Source organism: Baudoinia panamericana (assembly GCF_000338955.1).
Source record: "Baudoinia panamericana UAMH 10762 unplaced genomic scaffold BAUCOscaffold_7, whole genome shotgun sequence".
In the NCBI taxonomy this organism is placed as follows: Eukaryota; Fungi; Ascomycota; class Dothideomycetes; order Mycosphaerellales; family Teratosphaeriaceae; genus Baudoinia; species Baudoinia panamericana.
In genome coordinates this window covers 681,697-699,025 of record NW_006911263.1, presented here as the reverse complement: position 1 = coordinate 699,025, position 17,329 = coordinate 681,697, and the positions used below count along the sequence as shown (strand labels likewise).

The following is a 17,329-nucleotide window of genomic DNA, read 5'->3' as shown; positions in this document are numbered from 1 at the left end:
CTCTCTGCGTTGAGCAAGCTGCTTGCATGACCATGAGGGCGACGAATAGTCTTCATGCCTTCACCTTCTGCTCCATCTGCGTTACCAGCACCGGCCTCTCAACAATTGGACCATAATATTGCCTATGTCCGACGACAGCACACCACAGCAGTCCGGGGTGGACGAAACCGCCGAACACCGCAGCGCTCCAGTTCATCGTTACGGGTGGTGACCTGCACAGAATGTTAATCCGTGAGTTACGATGGGCAAACATGCTGCAGAGACAATCTTCCCACTTAGCCTGAGAGATTACTTGCCGGTACTGCAGGCGGGACAAGACGGAAAGCACCAGGAATACCGAGCTGAACATGTTTACAGCGATGCCGAAACGGCCCATGCTAAGAGATCCGTACCGTATTTCTTCGCCGCGAAGCTTCTTGTATTATGAGCACGATGGGAATGAGGTCGGAGATGAAGAGGCCTGCTTCCGTCAGGGATACCCAAGGCACTGTTGACATGCGTCAGCGAAACCAGTCTAATGTGAGTGTTCGGTTCCCTACTCACTTGAAGGCAGCAGTCGAGCCTAAGCTGACCAGCCCCAGCAAGCACGGAATGACGCTGCGAAGTACAAATGACCGAAGCGGAAGTGCAAGACGTTCATTGACGTGAGCGAAGTACGTCGAGAACGGCAGGCCATGGTCACGAGCAAAGGCTCACGTCTGCCTCGACGCCTTAGTAAGGAAGCCAAACGTAGCGCATCACATCAAGACAATCAAGACAGCCGTCATTCCCGCCGTCCCGGCCGAGCCCATCGCACCGTAGAAGACCTCCATGAAGTGATAGCTGGTTGGACTCGTCAAAGTGTCCTCGATTGTTGGAACGACGCAGAATGAGAACGCGATCACAATAGCACAGCCCAGCGTCCCGTTCAGGATTACGGTGCTGATCATGCACCACGGTACCACCGTTCTCGCATTCTGGACTTCTTCCGCCAGGTGTGCAGGGCCGTCGTGTCCGATCACCGCTAGGTTCGCAGAACGGGCGAAGCCGATAAACCAGGATGAACCGTCACTGATCCAGCCTGCGTTATTGGTGAGGGTCGCGAATACATCTCTGCCGTGCTGTGCGGGCTAAAATACACCTACAGATCGATGAATTCATAATCCAGCGCTTCGAGACACTACGAATAGCAGTACACATTGCTCTGCTCACCATTGGTATCAGGATAGCGAGGAAGGCAAATAGACGCAACACCATGATAACACCCTCCACCAGTGCGAGCAGGCGCGTCCCTATACAGTTGACGAAACAGACGACAAGTATAACAGCGAACATGAGCAAGGTCCCATGCCATCACTGATAGTTGTAAGCAGGGTCGTTCTGTACGAGCACGCCCTGAATCATAGTTGCTGCGAAAACGCGCCCACCGCTGTATTGGCGATCCAGCCTATCGTAGCGATCCAGCCGCAGAACCAGGAGAGAAAGGCTTTCTGGCGGGGTGGAGCAAGCATAGCGCACCAGTGATATTGGCCTGCACTGGCTATACGTGCCAGATTTAGCCTCGTCGTATGGCAAGGCAAGGTGGTCCGGCGGACTTACTCGGGTACATGTCGGCCATTTCGCCTAGATTACTCGCCGGAGCCAGAGCGCCTAGCATGCCGTAGATGAAGCCGTAGACAAGCGTTGCAGGCCCGCCGTTCAGCATGGCGGTGGCGTTGGCGAAGAAGACGGCCTCCCACATGCACCTCATGCTGGCCGTCAGACCTAGCATGGTCCAGAAGCCGAAACCGCGCTGCAGCTGCTGGACCTGTCCTACTTCGGCCATGGCTGACTCCGCCTTGTCCCGTGGTGTTCTTGATGATCACGTTTGTGATGGGTGGTCCTTTACATGAGCTCGTGGTGTGGAGGGTAATTGCATTGTGTTACGCATGGATGGCTAATGGCGGAGCAGTTGCAGCAGCAAATGGGCAGCGGAGAAGTAAGAAGCGAATAGAGTGAGTGAAGGCACAGAAGGAAACGCGCTTGGCACGGTTGCAATTACCATTTCAAGGAACAATGTCCCTTGCCTCATCCGGTAGGCCTTCCGCAGGATCCAGTCCCCATGTGTGACGACGATTCATTGCTTGGCGCATCTTTGCGCATCCGCCCCCAGGAGATTGTATGCCCGACCGTCCACGCCATGTTGGAGGTAAATATCAGGTACGGCCGCTGACGACTCGTACGAGTAGCTGACGCCGCGTGTCCGAGCGGGTGGAAATGTATGTCCATTAGCTACGGTCACTTGGAGCCCGTGAAGGATGTTCTACCAACAAAGAGAAGTGTGTAAAGCGAAGATAGGTGGGGTGTGCCCAGGAGCTGTCGATCTCGCCTACAAGAGCTGTATCGCTGTACATGGCGTCGAATCAAGCTTCAGCGCTGGAGACCGAGTGCGAGCTAAGAATCGTTAGTCAGACTCAGGCTAGACCTGCTTCCCTAATTTCCAAAGCGACCGGCCAGCTGCAGGAGCTTCCCACAGTGCTTATTCTTGTGCATCCTCGATTTTAGCCTTCTTCCCCTGCACCACGCTATCATCAACGTTCTCAGCTTTCCGCTTGCCAGTCCCGTTCGTGGTGGCAGCAGCGGCGCCAGCACCAGCAACACCCTTAGTACCCTCTTCCGCCTTCACCTTCTTCCTGTGCTTCACCAGCCCGGAGAGATCATTCGCCTGCGCCGTTGCTTCTGCGATCTTCTTCTGCTGCTCCGCCTTACTGTCTCCCAACATTGCACCGAGCATGCCTTTCAACGCGTCGGCACCACCGTCTCCCATACCACTCATCGGATCAGCGGACAAGGAGGCCGCGTTAGGATTCCGCAGGTCGACCAGTCGTTGCTCCATATCCGCTACCATGTCCTTAACGTCTGCGATCGACTTTTTGCGCTCCTCGCTCTTCGCTGAGGTTTCGGAAAGCGAAGCTTGCTCTTTATTGATGCGAAGCTTGCAGGACGCGATAGCTTTCTCCATTTCGGTTGCGGCTTCTGCGCGTAGAGCCTTATCCGCTTGCGCGATCTTGCTCTCGGTGTTGCCATTTTCATCCGCTGTTGAGGTCACGGACGCGAATTCTAGCGCAAGGGAGAGCTTGTAGTGCGCTTCAGCGATCAAGCTGCTCTCTTGCGGGTATAGATCTAACTTTAACGCAAGCGCGTCCCGCGAGTCTTTGATGGCGTCTTGGAAGCGTTCATTCTCGAGCGAGATCTCTGCTTGTAGGTCGTGCGTGTCTGCGAGCCGCTCCTTAACGTATCGTATCCCGGCAGAGTCTATACTTGCTTCGCCTCCAGTCTGCTGTTGTAATGCTTCCAGCTTTCGACCGAGGAGTATACGTGCGACGTCCAGAATCTCATATGCGATTGCGAAGTCATCTTCTTCCTCTTCCACCGCGGCATCTGCCTGCTCCTCGTCCTCGTCTTCATCCTCCTCGTCTGTAAAGTTCTCATCGCCCGTAATGTTAAAGTAGGGCTTGGGAGCGCTTTCTCCGGCCCCGTTCTCAGGCCCTTGATCGTCTTTCGCGTCTAAAGTCCCTTCGGCAAGCGGCGTCACGTCCTGCAGCGCCCGCCCGATTAAGCCGGTCCCGCTATCCTCAGCCTCGGTCGCAGAGGCCTCAATCTTCCTCTTCTTCCTCTTTGGCTGCTCCGTCGTACCGGTGACCCTGCCGCCAAGCACGTCGCTGTTGCTGACTGCAACATGGTACAAGCACCGACCGTACTGATACAGCAGATCCGCATTCTCCGGCACCATTTCGCCGTTAATCTGGTCTTGAACCTCTGCAGCTTCACTGAAGAACTCTGCCGCGCTACTGTAGTTCTTGAGGGAGTACTGTTGGGTCGCTGAGGCACGCAGTTGGTCGAGCTTGGCTGTTAGATCCATGTTGGCGGTTGTAGGCTGCGCTCGGAGCTCCGTGGGGGCCATTGTGCAACGTGCAGTTGAGTGTGGCAGCTTAGGTATACTAAAGAGCTGTGTTGTTTACAGAGCACTAGTTGCGAAGAGACGGCGCAGACAAGGAAGTCGCGCGAAAGCACGGGCCATCAACCACTTAACGCGTCTCTACGCGAGGCAGAGTCGGTTGTTGTTAATACTGGATCTTCCCCATTTCCTACACCGAACATGTGTTCAAATGATATTCCTGGGTCGGCAATCATCATGATGGTTTTGACATATCTTAGGGAGCACCAAATGATCTGGGAAAGGCTGGTATCGCACAAGTTATCCAAACAGCCGCAGCATCGCGTGAAGACTTCCGTCAAAGAGAACTGCAACAGTGTTTAGATGACTTGGCCTTCAAGAACGTATGACTACCGTTCTGCTTTCAACCTGAAAAGCTGCCCAGCAACAGGCATAAATTCATCATCCCATCGCCGCTCCTGCTCCCTCAAAGCACCTTCCCGCAGGCGAGCCAACTGGCGCATATTCTGCTCACCGAACAACTCCTGTAGGACGCTCGAAAGACCCTCGGCACTATCAAACCCACGCCCATTCTCACCGTCTGTGACCAACTCCGGCCAAGCTTGAAAGTTACTCCAGCCCGCGACAGGCAATCCGGCGCCGAACATATCGACCACTTTCATGGGTAGATCGACACCCGAAGACGAAGTATGCAGGCTAATCCCCAAATCGGCGGAGCCCAGCAGCGAAGCGTAGTCTTCGGTACTGAGCCAAGCGGTGGTGATGGTGGTATCGTCTAGCTTGCGGTCGTCGACAAGCCGCCGTATCCTCTGGAGATAGTACTGTTGTTGCGGACCTTTGCCCGTGATGGTAACGTACAGTTTCGGCAATTTGGTCCGAGACTTTCGTACTGCGGCATACTGCACCAGCGCATCTAGCAAAATGGAAAAGTCTTCGTCAGGCGTCCATGATGTGGAACTGACTATTAAACGCCATGAGCGATGCGTCAAAGTGAGGTCTTCGCCTTGCAACTCCGGTCTCGAGCGTAAAAACTCGATACGCTGCTCGTCGCTCAGCGGTCGTAGATGCCTGGCTGGTCGGTCATGTAATGGTAACGCATCGATGCTCCACTTCTGCTTCAACACCCGACACATGGCGTTCGTAACCGCAAAATGCGCTGTCGCACCTCGCGCAAAGAAGCCTTCATACCACTCCGAGAGGATCACAAACGGATGCTTGCGCCCAAGTCGAAGAGCTAGCAGACTGTAGCCAAAGTTGTGCCAATCGATGACGAGACGTGTGTTGCGGAAGAAGCATATCATCTGCGCAACTAGCAATGTCGGTATCGATGGCGGATTTTGAACTAGCATCCATTTGGTAGCCTTCGTGGAGTAGCCAACAGCTACGTAGAGGGACTGAAACTGCCATGCAACCTTCAGAGGCGCAAGTAGCAGGAACAGGATCCTACTCTTCGTCTGATACGGAAAGGGCGGAATTGGCACGATGTTGATGAAACGATGAGCCTTCACATCCGGGTTCAGATCGACCGTTGGATCGATGTAGCCGATTAGGTCTACCTTGCCGCCATGGGTGGCAACGCTCAAGGCGTGATACTGCATCCTTGGGCTGCGGCCAATGTCGCCCAGGACCACGATCTGGATCGAACAAACGGCCGTGAGAACGCCATCCGCGGTTTTGTGCTGTTGGTAGTACGCATAGCCTGATCGCTCGGAGTCCTTTCTGTCTTCTTCGGTAAAGTCGGATTCATTGATGCTGTGTGGATGGAAGTGACTATACGTGTATGGGAGAGTAATGATGAAGGTCGTCACAGCTGTTGACAAGATGACCGCAACGGTGAGCGACACTTCCCACACCAAAAGCCAGCTAATCGCCATCCCTCCTTTCTCGTGCAGTCCATTGATGAAAGCTTGCATGCTGTGACTTCGATGCTTAGATCGGTTCCTGGTGCGCATGCAGGGCCGATCCACCACGGCGCCACACCCGTGGACGCGGCGTCGATCCGCGACATTCACCCGGGCAAGAAGATCTGGGCAGACAACGTGCCCGCCAAGTGACAAACTACTGCGCCAAGTCGAGAGCAGACTGCCGCACAGGAAGCGGCTTTTGTCGATGTCTTGCACAGGTAGACAATGGCTCGATAGCTTCAGTTCCGCCACCTCTGAGCAGTAGTAGACTGTGGACATGGCTTCAGGCTATGCCTTACCCTCTAGAGGAGAAGGAGGCCACCAGCACGGCCATCATAGCTACAGTCGATCTTACTCGGGCGCGCAACACCTGTCACCAAACCCGGCTGCCGCGACTGGCCAGTTGCATAGCAATGGCTATCCTACGATCAAAAAGGCCGTTTCGCATAGTGGCCTCTATGCACATGCAGAAAGCAGTAGAGAGAACAGCCCGCTACCCTCGCCCAATGCAGATCAGTACAAGACACCTTTCGAGTTCAACACCTTCGCGTTCCGGGAGAACGCGCGGTCATCGCCGCTTTCGCTGGACAGGGGAAAGATGAGAAAGCAAAGCAGGGCACGAGGCGAGTCAGACCTTGGACGACCTGCTGATCCACGCAGTCCAGTATACCGGCCAAGACTGGAGACGATACCGGCCGCCGCATCATCTTGGTTCAGCTTACCCGAAGCGCTCACTGCCCTTCTCGTTCCATTACCGTACTTACTGGCATCCGCAGCTTATTCTACGATCACCAATGAGGAGCTGAGTGGAGGCACACATGAGTTGCCCGCATATGCAAGGCTACAGCATGGCGCAGATTCAGAGGGCCGATTGCTTCCCATGCAGAAATTCAGCAGCGACTCCGGTTTGATCGAAGCCTGCACCCTCACCTCAGGTGCTCTGTTACTAGTCGGTATCCTTGCCAAGATCCGAGCAGCTGAAAGAGTGCTCGATCGAAGGAAGGAAACAGCCAGCTATATGCCTCAGACCGAGGCATTACTCACCGTTCAAGCTGCACGAACAATGGCCTTACGAGCAATCAGCCTCGGCCTCCCATTTTATGCGTCGATGCAAATCGGCGGGCTGCGGACTGGGCTGATCCTGCTCACAGCATTCGCTGCGGGCATCACTGATGACCATGTATCTCTGAGGCGCACGCTGTATGACTGGAAACATATCCTATCTTCACGGTTAGCAACACTCCTGGTATTTACGCTAAGCCTGGCAGGCGACGCTAGCGGCCTAACCTTTCATGCTCCGCTGATTGACACTGCCTTTGGCTATCTGGCGCTGGCGCTCTCGATCACCGTTTTGCCTCCACCTCTGCCAATGCGATCGACGGGTTCTCGTCCAGCTTCGAACCAGCCGTCGCCTACCGTGAGCCGAGCGCCATGGTCTTCCGCAAGCGCCTTCCAACCCTCGATTACCTCTGCGCTCACTAAATCTACTGCAGATGTTGACATGACACTCCTCGCTGGACTGCTTATGTCTATACTCACGGTGCTGTTGTCGATGGTCTGGTCAGCCTCACCATCTCTTCAAGGCTCGGCAATCGTACTCAGCACGCTAGCAGTAGCATCTATGTCCGCCTCGATTCTTTTCTCACAACCACATACCCTTCGCAGTCAGCACCAAGCTGGTCTTGGCATTGGCTGTCTTATCACTGCCTCGTGTGCCTTTCTATATTCGCCATCCATATGGCCCGGTACGACGTGCAATGGCGGATTATCTGCGTTGTCCTTCCTTGGAGTTTTGTACGATACCCATGCTGTCGACGAAGACGCTCACGAACATGCACATGCGCACAACGCCCATACGCATCAACATCATGATCACGACCATCACCATGCTGCTAAGCACGTGACCCCAGGCCAGTATTCCGGTTTTACCAAGTTCATCATGGCAAAATGTAGGCCAGGCTCGCTTATGTACGGCATCCTAGCCGAGAAAGACTCGAGACGGATCGCTTACTTCACGCTGTACGTTGCGTAGTTCCCGCGTGAGATGCTTGTTGCTAACATCTCTGCAGTCTTAACTTCTCCTTCATGATCGTCCAAGGCGTCTACGGCTATTTGTCTGGCTCCTTAGGCCTGCTCTCAGATACGGTCCATATGTTCTTTGACTGCCTCGGACTAGTTGTTGGCCTTGGCGCAGCTGTCGCGTCAAAGTGGCCAACTTCGCCTGAGAAACCTTACGGATGGGGCAAGCTCAATACGCTCGCTGGTTTCGGCAATGGCGTGTTCTTGATGCTCGTCAGCGTCGAATTCATTTGGGAGGCTATCGAAGGCATCCTCGAAGGCCGGGAGCTGCGGCACGTGAAGGAGCTCCTTGTAGTCAGCGTCGCTGGGTTCCTGGTGAACATGGTTGGCCTGGTGGCGTTCGGACACGCTCATGCTGGCCATGATCACGGACACGGCCACTCACACGGCCACTCACACAGCCACTCACACAGCCACTCACACAGCCATTCACATAGCCACTCACACAGCAACTCACACAGCCATGGCCATGCCCACTCACACGACCATGACCACTCTCACGCAAACGGTCACGCACACCAAAACGACTGCAACGATTTGAAAGCACCGAAACCGCAGGTACACCATGTTCACGACCATGAGCACGATAATGAGAACATGCATGGCATCTTTTTGCACGTTGCCGCAGATGCTGGTGGATCTCTAGCCGTCATACTCAGCACAGCGCTTACTATCTGGAAGCCATGGTATCTGTGGGATCCTCTTGCCACCATGATAATTGCCGTTATGATATTCATTTCTGCCATACCGCTTGTCTCAGCGTCAGGACGGAAGCTTCTGCTCGTAATACCCAACGATTTGGAGTACGCTGTCAAGAGCGCATTGCAGGAGCTCGGCGAGGTGAGGGGAGTTGTGGGCTATGCCGCACCGCGCTTTTGGATCGATGACAGAGACGAGGCTTCTATCGGCGCGCACGATCAGCATCACCACCACGACGCAGAGGTGGTGGCAAGCAAGCAAAGGCTGATGGGTGTCATCCATGTCATAGTAGCGCATGCCGCGACTGAGGAAGATGTGCGAGAACGTGTGGAAGAATTATTGCATGAAAGAAACATGGATCTAGTGATTCACGTCGAACGTGAGGCGGACGGGCAGTGTTGGTGTGGTGGCGGTGGCGGTGGTGGTGGTGGTGGTGGTGGTGCGGCTGCTACTGCTGGACAGTCGCCTGCTATGATCAAGTCCGGTTAGAAGGATCTACGAAGGCTATATACCCTAGCGTTGCGTGTGTAGCGTGCGAGCAACAAGCATTTGCATGGCAGCATTGAAACGCTGTAACCGGTGTGTTGAGAGATCTCTGAGCGAACGTCGCATATTACTTGACGGGCCCTAAACGCTGACAGTAACAGTCTTGGCCGCCATCGTCGTAGTCATACCGGCATCCGTCTCCGTAGTGGTCACCGTAATGGTTACTGCATTTGGGTTGACAGGCACGATCGTAATGCCCGCCATAGCGCTTGAACTGGGGTTGAACGTTGGGCCTTCGCTGAATACCTGTGGCAGACTGCGTGAGTGTTGCTCGGACGCTGTAGGCAGGGATTGCTCGTAGGTGGTTGAAGAGCCCGTGTGAGATGGTGAAGGGGCCAGCTCCGAACCTGCAGCCGAAGTAGCGGTTGCCGACACGGTGGAGTAGCTGAAGGAGGTGATGATGATCCGAGACATCGATGCGGCGTCGGGATACGGATATGGTGTCGATACTGTTGAGAATGATTCATGCTCTGTCGAGGTGGACAGGTGTGTTCTCGTGGCACTCGATGTTCCTGCAGACGAGCTAGCTGTGGCTTGCGCTGTGCTTCTTGTGGTCGACTCGGACACACTTGCAGAGATTGTCTGAGTCGGCGTGAGCACCATCGAGCCAGTAGCGGTAGTCGACCTGACAGCAAAGGTGAGTGGTATAGTACCGTACATGAGTGGCGAAGAAGTTGAGTTGTGGGAAGGAGTTACTGTGGTGGTTGGGGCGGAGCTTCCAGCCGTATGCGTCGCTGATAGCGCCGCTGAACTGTTATGTATAGTCATCGTTGGGAAACTCGACGAAGAAAGACCGGAAACCACAGTCGGTGAGGTGACTCCGTTTGGTGAAACGGTGGTAAAGAGTGTCAGGGTCGTAGTGGAGTGGGAGAATGTGCTACTTTTGCCAAGTATTGTCTCCATAGTCGGTTCGGTAAAGCTTCTGCTAATACTTGTGTTCGCAGGCATGTAGCTGTAGACTGGCTCTAAAGATGGCGTTGAGGAAGCTGGTCCGCTGCTAGAGGACGTCGTAGCAGGCACCTGGTTGGCGAACACGAAGCTAGTTGTTCCAGACGGCGGTGCTGATACTGTCCCGCCGAGCGATGTGGAAAGCATAGTCGTGCAAGCATCAGAGCTCATACCGGACGTTGTCGCGTTGCTGTAATCGGTTGGAAAGCGTCTCAGAGGACCAGCTGTCACCGTAACGGCAAAGCCACACACGAGAAGGAAGCTCAGTACGGTAGACATAGTGCTGTCCTTGACTGGCCTCGGGCGGTGTTGAGAATTAATAATTAGTGTGCCGAAGACCAGCTTCGGCGGTAATAAGATCTATGGAAGAGCACAACGAAAGAGATAGTGTACGACCGAGCGAAAGACGGTTGAGAAAGAAAGATGAACAGCATATGAGAAAGTGAGGTGACGCGAAGAGGTGTTATTACTACCAGATGTTTGACTACTGTGAGCTTTGAGCGCTCACGGCTCAGCGCAAACTGCAAAGAGCTCCTCAAGACATCAAGTTCTGTGCATGCGACTCTCTAGGCGCGCCGTGTCGACATCTGGTGCGGGAGTGGAAGATGGGAAGCACTGGCGGTTCTCAGAAACAGAGTGGTAGAGAGAAATGGCGTCTCGTGATTTGTCAGATTGCTGAAACGTCTGCGCGCGCTCGGGCACGGAGACGGCGGTAGCAACCTGAAGCATGGCATGGCTCAAAGCAATGTCGCAGTAATGGCCCATGATCTGCGCACGCAGCGCGTACTTGGCTGTTCCGATCGATGGCGGTTGAAGAACCATCGTTATTAATGTGCAGTCTATCTTCGCCTCGTGCTTCAGACCCTGCCGCCGTCTCCGCGGCAACGCATTTCTAGGGTCTTAGTTTACCCACTTCCTTTCGCGGCAGCGACGTCACGGCACATGGTAGTTGGACGTGAAGCGAGCTATTTGTGCGTCGAGAACACCTTTGTGCGTGAATTGGACAGACTCTATACTATTCTTTCGGCAACATTGTAACAAGTAGTCATAGCGATGAGTGTACGCGTCGTCGCCAGGGTGCGCCCTTTACTGAAAGCGGAACACGTGAACGAGAGCATTGTCAGTACCGCAAGTGCACCAGGCGATACAGAAGCGAAGCCCAGCATCATCCGGATACCGAACCCCAAGAAAGAGTCCGAAGCCTTCTCGTTTCATTTCAACAGCGTTTACGATCAAGGCACGACACAGGCTGAGGTCTTTGATAATGAAGTCTCACCGACGGTCAAACATCTCTTCAAAGGTTACGATATTACCTTGTTCGCTTATGGCGTTACTGGAACAGGGAAGACACACACGATGCGCGGCGGTAAATCATTAGCAGATCGAGGCCTAATTCCAAGGCTGCTCTCTAGCATTTATAGGCGGGCGCGCAGGATCGAAAAGGACAGTGCGGAAGAGACGCAAGTGGAAGTATCCATGAGCTACTATGAGATCTACAACGACCGCGTGTACGACCTATTTGAAGCTCCGGAGAAGCGGACGCCTGCTGGATTACCCATTCGTGACATTGGGAACAGCAAGACTCAGGTTGTTGGACTGACAGAGCGGCCATGCACGACTCTAAAGGAGTTTGAGCAACTGTATGATCAGGCCAATGTAAACCGATCTACGTCAGCTACGAAGCTGAACGCACATTCGTCGCGTTCGCACGCGATACTGTGCGTCAAGATCACGCAGACAACTGAAACCGAAACACGGGTTAGCACGGCCTCTGCGATTGATCTTGCAGGTTCTGAGGACAACCGACGAACAGACAACAACAAGGACCGTCTTGTGGAGAGCGCAAGCATCAACAAGTCACTCTTCGTTCTGGCGCAATGCGTCGAAGCGATCAGCAAAAAGCAAGCTCGCATACCGTACCGGGAAAGCAAGATGACGCGCATTCTGTCGTTGGGCCAGAACCATGGAATTACGGTGATGATACTGAACCTAGCACCCGTACGAAGCTATCATTTGGACACGGTAAGCAGTCTCAATTTCGCAAATCGCACGAAGAAGATCGAGGTCAATGAGATCGAGAATCAACCCATCTTCCGCGGGCTGTCCAGCAAAGGCAAGTCCGACGGCGACAAAGGCAGGTCGATTGGCGATGCGCTTGGAATTCACCGGCAGCCTCTACGGCCGAAGAACCTGTCACAAGTCATCCATCACAAAGATGCCACTATGAACGTACCGAAGCCGACAAAACAGTTTTCTGTATACTCTGACAGGCCAACGGCGGCACCTCGAGCATTGAACACGGCCAACATGAGCCAAGCACGGGCGTCAGCATTACCTTTGAAGTCGCCCAAACGGACCAGCAGCGAGGCTGTGCCCACTTTGGGTCGACCCAGCAAACTGTTCCGACCAAACGAGCCCACAGTGCTACGAGCAGAAAATGCAGAAGCGATTGCTATGGGTAAAGAGGCCATCGAAGCACTCATCGAGCGCAAAGTGAACGAAGCTTTGGCTGAGCGGGCAGACCAAACCACCCTATCCAACCCGGAGCCTGTGCCAGAAGAGGTGCAGCGACGGCTTGAGGCGTTGGAGAAGCGGATGGAAGGCCAAGAAACCGAGCGTGCGGAGGGCCTGCAGTACCTTCTCATGGCCAAGCAGCACCAGGTGCGCGGCGAAGATGTCAGTGCGCTGAAAATGTTTCAGCTAGCTTTCAAGCACTTCCCAGAGAACGAGAAGCTTGTACGGAAGATGGTAGCGCTGAAAGACAGAATCGCCGCGAAGAAGGCACAGAACCGTGCTTCAGCTGCTGGTGGCGTAAGCCTGTCTAATGACACTGTCGCCGAAGAAGACACCTCGTCCGCCAAGCAGTCAGCCAGAAGGCGACAGGCGAGGGTTGAGGAGGACAACAGCTACCACGAAGACTTAGCGCACACTCCCGCGTACGCCGAGGAAGACGATGGCTTCGTCTACCGCCCTCGGACGAGGATCCGCCGCCCGCAGACAAGCAAACGTGCTGCCACGGCCCCGGCATCCGAGCCGAGCATCAAGCACTCACCATCGCCGGACGGGGACGGCGCCGACTCCAGCGAACACGACCTCGTCACCGCCTTGGTCGAGCAAACACCTCGGACGAAACACTTACTTCACATCATCAACACAAAGGACGTCAGCCAGATAAAGCTTTTAAGAGGCGTAGGTGCGAAGAAGGCAGAAGCGATCGTCAACTGCTTGATAGATTTGGATGATGATGCGAAGGTCACCAGTTTGGGACAATTGGGCAAGCTGAAGGGGGTCGGCATCAAGACCGTCGAGAACATGCGATTGGGTCTGGACCGGATGGCGGTTTGAGTCCGTACCCCGCCGCACTCTTGCAACTTATGCGCGTTGCATAGGGACAGTCTTGAATCATGGCATCTCACTTGCACACAAGCGCAGCGTCCCTGCCCTACAGCTTGATTTCCCTCCATCTCAAGGTGAAGGAACGCCGGATTTAAACTGGCGGTTCAGATGCATTCAGTCTTCCCAACACGAATTTCGATCGCATTGCTGTAATGATCCGCTCGTAGACCAGCCGCCGTGGATGAACCGAGGCCCAGAGACTTCAGGTCACCCACGTGCTGCGCTACCATTCTGTGTTGGGCGGCGCTCGTCCTTGTCGTTTCTGTTTGTGAGCTGAGATGACTCCGCCAGGGTATGGTTCTGCTGCCGCTGGGCATGTCACGAGCTGCGTCGTCCCGTCCTGTCTCGGCGAGTATCTTCACATGTTAAGAACATTGACAGCAGGCGTAGTTGTGTCTCTCAGCGGCAGCAGTAGGGCAAACGATATCGCCGTGCGTGCACGCTATTGATTGAGGCGCACATGGCTCCGCAGAGGACCGCAACGCCACAATGCTCTCGCGCTATGCACATCATCGCGCCGTTGGACGAAAGGTGGGATCGACGCGCGTCGCAAATAGCCTGCGATGCTGGCGTCTCCGCTCGGGTGATCGTTATCTCATCGCATCTTGCGATAATGCGGTGCTAGACTCGCACGGGAGTTCTTTGCAAGTGTTGGTTGCTCGACTGTTAACACATGCTGTAATTGACTGGCAGCTGAACAGTTGCTCAGCTTGCAAGCAAGCAAGTAGACTCCAACGGCGCTTGCTGCACGCCATCTCCATCGGGCTTTACTTGTTCCTGCAGTTGAGATCGTTCCTGACACAGACAAGGCTCCGGTTGCCGACATGCAGCGGTTCGGCTGCTTCCTTGATCCTTCATCGCCGTCCGAGACAGATCAATGTGGTGCAGACACGGGGAGATGCATTTGTGCAACGTAATGGAACGAGAGTTTTGGTAGAGCGTGAATGATACTTTGGTGTAAGGTGCCTAGAATCTAATGCATGCATACATACAAACAAAGAGATGCGGTCGTCAAGACCGTTTGTCATCAGCGTGGTGTCGTCCAGGTACCCAGCCCAGAACGCCACGCTCTCCAAAGAATACACCACACATTTCCAACTCTAATGAGCGGCTGGCGCATCGCCGACAACACATACATAATACAACAGGAAGAAGATTAGATTGAGCATCAAGCTCTATCCTCCCAGACGTTCTCAATGCCTTGCCAGTAACGCTCCTGGTCACCGGTCCATTTACCCTTCTCGTCAATCGATGAACGCCTCACATTGATATCGTCGCGAACACAGGCTTCATCGTCCTGCTTCGGACTGTCGTGCCAGGAGAACATCAAATCCTTTTCCTCGAAGATGTAGCACTTCTTCGCATCCGAGGGAAGCAAATGCGGGTCGTTTAGATCGTGCCTGTTCTGCCGACACCTTTGATCGAAGTGCCAGAAGTTGATAGTCGTTACTAGGCGCACGAATACAACAGTCATAAGGATGTACAGGAACGCCAACAGCATCTGCGGTGATTGCTGGGCAGACCGGAAGGAAGGGACGACGATTTTCGGCACTGAGTCCATGACCACTGCCTTGACTGGCAACCGGTGACCAGTCCGGATCTTGTAGGCTCGCAGCAGACGGCATCCTTGGGCCGCGCCGCAGCCAGAGAAGAGATGAAGCAGGACATTAGGTGGATCCTGAGGCGTCCGTTTCTCGTCGGCCGTCAGCGCATCCAGTGCATTGCCGAGCTGTCGATCGTAGGAGGTTGAGTATTGAAGTAGAAGTAGCTGCGCGTCAGGGTAGAGTGACTCGTATCCTTGCACATAATATTGAATCTGCTGGGCTGTTGCGTAGGGCCAGAGTCCGAGCACAACAGTTTCTGGAGGAGATTGAGGAAGAGGTGTTGCCCATGGTACGTATTCCGTGGGCGATGACGTCCGCGGACTTGATGTAGGAGACGATTTGATTGACATGCGCCTGTGCAGGTTGCAGTTGAGGCTGAGCGCCTTCTCCGCGTCGCGAGAGTCCATTTCGAAAGGCTGATGATCGCTGAGAATGTTGATGAAGTTGCTGATAAGAGGGACCGGCCCAGGCTGGCAGATGAGACTTGCTCTGATGAGTATCGAGGGCCTGCCTTGTGTGGGACAATGGTGTTAAGCTGAGACAGGATAGAGGAAGAAGTACCCTTATTGTATCCAAATTCAGGTGCCAGAGAGACAAAGATTTACTGCAGATCGTCTAGGCCCTTCCTTATGAATGCACAAGGGACCGCCGAGGGTTTGTGATGCTGGTGGCTTAAAGCAGTGGCCCAGGGTGCGACCAAGCGCTAAGCAAGCCCCCGCAACGGTCGGTTGGAGAGGTGATGATGTCGTGGACACTGCGCAGGCGCCGTCTGGCAACTTTAACGCGCTGCAGAAGAAATGCAAGCCTCGTCAGCCTTTGTAGGCTTCTCGTGGCGGTCTTGGCTGTTGAGGCCAAGTGCTTTCGATTAATGTTCAGGTACAAAGTTTGGTGCCTCCGAAAGGCACTCGACGAAACTCAACAGCGTAATTGGCTCGTACCTGACAATCACCGCCGGACATGTCTCACGCCGCCCACGCTGTGTCGACAACTTTAGCAAAGTTCGTTCCTAACCTGGAGCCTCTGATGTGAATGGCGTCGGAGCCTAAGCAACAACGGTTGCAGATCTACTCCTAACAATCTCAGAAGCTCTGGAGTCGCGCATTCACCTCGTCCCTGCTTTTACGGGGCGTGACAGACAAGCGCGTGGGAACGTGTAAGACGTGACAGCTCAGGCGCAGGGGTATGGTGATCGTATCTACGAATCCTGCCGTCCATAAGCCGCATCTGCAGGTGCATAGATTAGAGATCGTCACTCATGAACCGGGAGTCATTATCGAAGACGGAAAATGGTTAGCACTATTGGCAACGTGACGGCTTCCCTACCGCCATTCGCCCTCCAGATCCAGTCTCATTACGATCAAGGCTTCCAGCCATGCAGACCTATACCTGACCACAGGATTAAGTAATTTGTGAAGGTAGCCTTTGAACTTCTTCATGGCAGCGTTTCAGCATGGGAATAGATCCAAGAGCAGAGGTGAGGTGCTGGTCAATGCTTCAGCTTTAGCGCCGTTCGGCATGGAGAGCCGTCCGGAGAACAGGGGATCGACAGGCACGAAGTCCGCTTGTCCAGCAGATGCTGTCACGTGAAATGGTGATCATGGCAGAACTTTGACGGGACACACTCTGCCACCCTCGTGGGTTGACTGGTCCCAGATGGGGAACGACATGCATGGCTGTTGGACTACATTCTGCGCGCTGTTCCAGTTGCAGTTGGTCATCTGCTATTCTCAGAATGAATGCCGTGCGAACGTGCTGCCTTTACCTTTCTGCCAGTACTGCCTCTCCGCATGTCTCCTGCAGCTCAGCGCGAGGCACAGTCTCCCCCGGTGTCCTCTCGGACAAGGTGACTCATTGGATTCCCTTCGATAGCAGCGACCGGGAGCGGGGATGGAGCACAAAGGTTGGCGCCTCTCAAGGCTACCCTGAGACGTTACCGTCTCTCATTGGACTAGTCTCTAGATCGTTACACCAGCGCTCTTGTCAGCCTGCGCTTTGGCGAACTGATGAAGCATGCCCAGAACGCCTGCATTGGCAACCTTGTCGCCTTCTTTCCCTGTATCCTCGTCGCTCTCGGTGATCTCCCTCTCCGGAAGGTTGACATCTTGCAGATCTGCATCGTTCCGCATTACCACGCTTTCGGACACAGCATGCATGGTCGGACTATTGATAACTGCAGGCCGCCTGTCTGTCAAACGTTGCGCCGGCACTTTGCGATTATGGATGACCTGCGCGAGCTG

General features: G+C 54.3%; 6 protein-coding genes across 6 annotated transcripts; 2 read left to right on the top strand and 4 right to left on the bottom strand.

The window, feature by feature from the left end:
* Window positions 1-368: 368 nt before the first annotated feature.
* Window positions 369-1,807, bottom strand: BAUCODRAFT_577105 (uncharacterized protein). The gene is made up of 4 exons (XM_007678995.1): window positions 1,579-1,807; window positions 1,159-1,519; window positions 544-1,100; window positions 369-487 (listed from the first exon to the last, which is right to left on the bottom strand). The coding sequence occupies exons 2-3, from the start codon at window positions 1,312-1,314 to the stop codon at window positions 738-740; spliced, it is 519 nt and encodes a 172-aa protein (XP_007677185.1). The 5' UTR covers window positions 1,315-1,519; window positions 1,579-1,807; the 3' UTR covers window positions 369-487; window positions 544-737.
* A 196-nt stretch (window positions 1,808-2,003) lies between these two features.
* Window positions 2,004-3,972, bottom strand: BAUCODRAFT_34605 (uncharacterized protein). The gene has a single exon (XM_007678622.1). The coding sequence runs from the start codon at window positions 3,920-3,922 to the stop codon at window positions 2,498-2,500; it is 1,425 nt and encodes a 474-aa protein (XP_007676812.1). The 5' UTR covers window positions 3,923-3,972; the 3' UTR covers window positions 2,004-2,497.
* Window positions 3,973-4,139: 167 nt separating this feature from the next.
* BAUCODRAFT_34604 (glycosyltransferase family 33 protein) lies at window positions 4,140-5,823 on the bottom strand. Its single transcript, XM_007678621.1, has one exon. It carries the CDS (start codon window positions 5,788-5,790, stop codon window positions 4,306-4,308), a length of 1,485 nt encoding a protein of 494 aa, XP_007676811.1. The 5' UTR covers window positions 5,791-5,823; the 3' UTR covers window positions 4,140-4,305.
* A 595-nt stretch (window positions 5,824-6,418) lies between these two features.
* Window positions 6,419-9,087, top strand: BAUCODRAFT_24833 (uncharacterized protein; the record flags this gene model as incomplete). Its single annotated transcript, XM_007678547.1, has 2 exons — window positions 6,419-7,839; window positions 7,890-9,087. 2 exons carry the CDS (start codon window positions 6,419-6,421, stop codon window positions 9,085-9,087), a joined length of 2,619 nt encoding a protein of 872 aa, XP_007676737.1.
* Window positions 9,088-11,026: 1,939 nt separating this feature from the next.
* On the top strand, window positions 11,027-13,707 carry BAUCODRAFT_505953 (uncharacterized protein). Its single transcript, XM_007678994.1, has one exon. It carries the CDS (start codon window positions 11,146-11,148, stop codon window positions 13,435-13,437), a length of 2,292 nt encoding a protein of 763 aa, XP_007677184.1. The 5' UTR covers window positions 11,027-11,145; the 3' UTR covers window positions 13,438-13,707.
* Window positions 13,708-14,546: 839 nt separating this feature from the next.
* BAUCODRAFT_505951 (uncharacterized protein) lies at window positions 14,547-15,665 on the bottom strand. The gene has a single exon (XM_007678993.1). The coding sequence runs from the start codon at window positions 15,497-15,499 to the stop codon at window positions 14,657-14,659; it is 843 nt and encodes a 280-aa protein (XP_007677183.1). The 5' UTR covers window positions 15,500-15,665; the 3' UTR covers window positions 14,547-14,656.
* Between the last annotated feature and the right edge of the window lie 1,664 nt (window positions 15,666-17,329).

Coding starts and splice junctions, on each gene's coding strand:
- BAUCODRAFT_577105 (XM_007678995.1), bottom strand. CDS start 1,314: ATGTTCGCTGTTATACTTGTCGTCTGTTTCGTCAACTGTATAGGGACG. Junction 1,101..1,158: donor TGTGTACTGCTATTCGTAGT/GTCTCGAAGCGC, acceptor TAGCCCGCACAG/CACGGCAGAGATGTATTCGC.
- BAUCODRAFT_34605 (XM_007678622.1), bottom strand. CDS start 3,922: ATGGCCCCCACGGAGCTCCGAGCGCAGCCTACAACCGCCAACATGGAT.
- BAUCODRAFT_34604 (XM_007678621.1), bottom strand. CDS start 5,790: ATGGCGATTAGCTGGCTTTTGGTGTGGGAAGTGTCGCTCACCGTTGCG.
- BAUCODRAFT_505953 (XM_007678994.1), top strand. CDS start 11,146: ATGAGTGTACGCGTCGTCGCCAGGGTGCGCCCTTTACTGAAAGCGGAA.
- BAUCODRAFT_505951 (XM_007678993.1), bottom strand. CDS start 15,499: ATGGACTCTCGCGACGCGGAGAAGGCGCTCAGCCTCAACTGCAACCTG.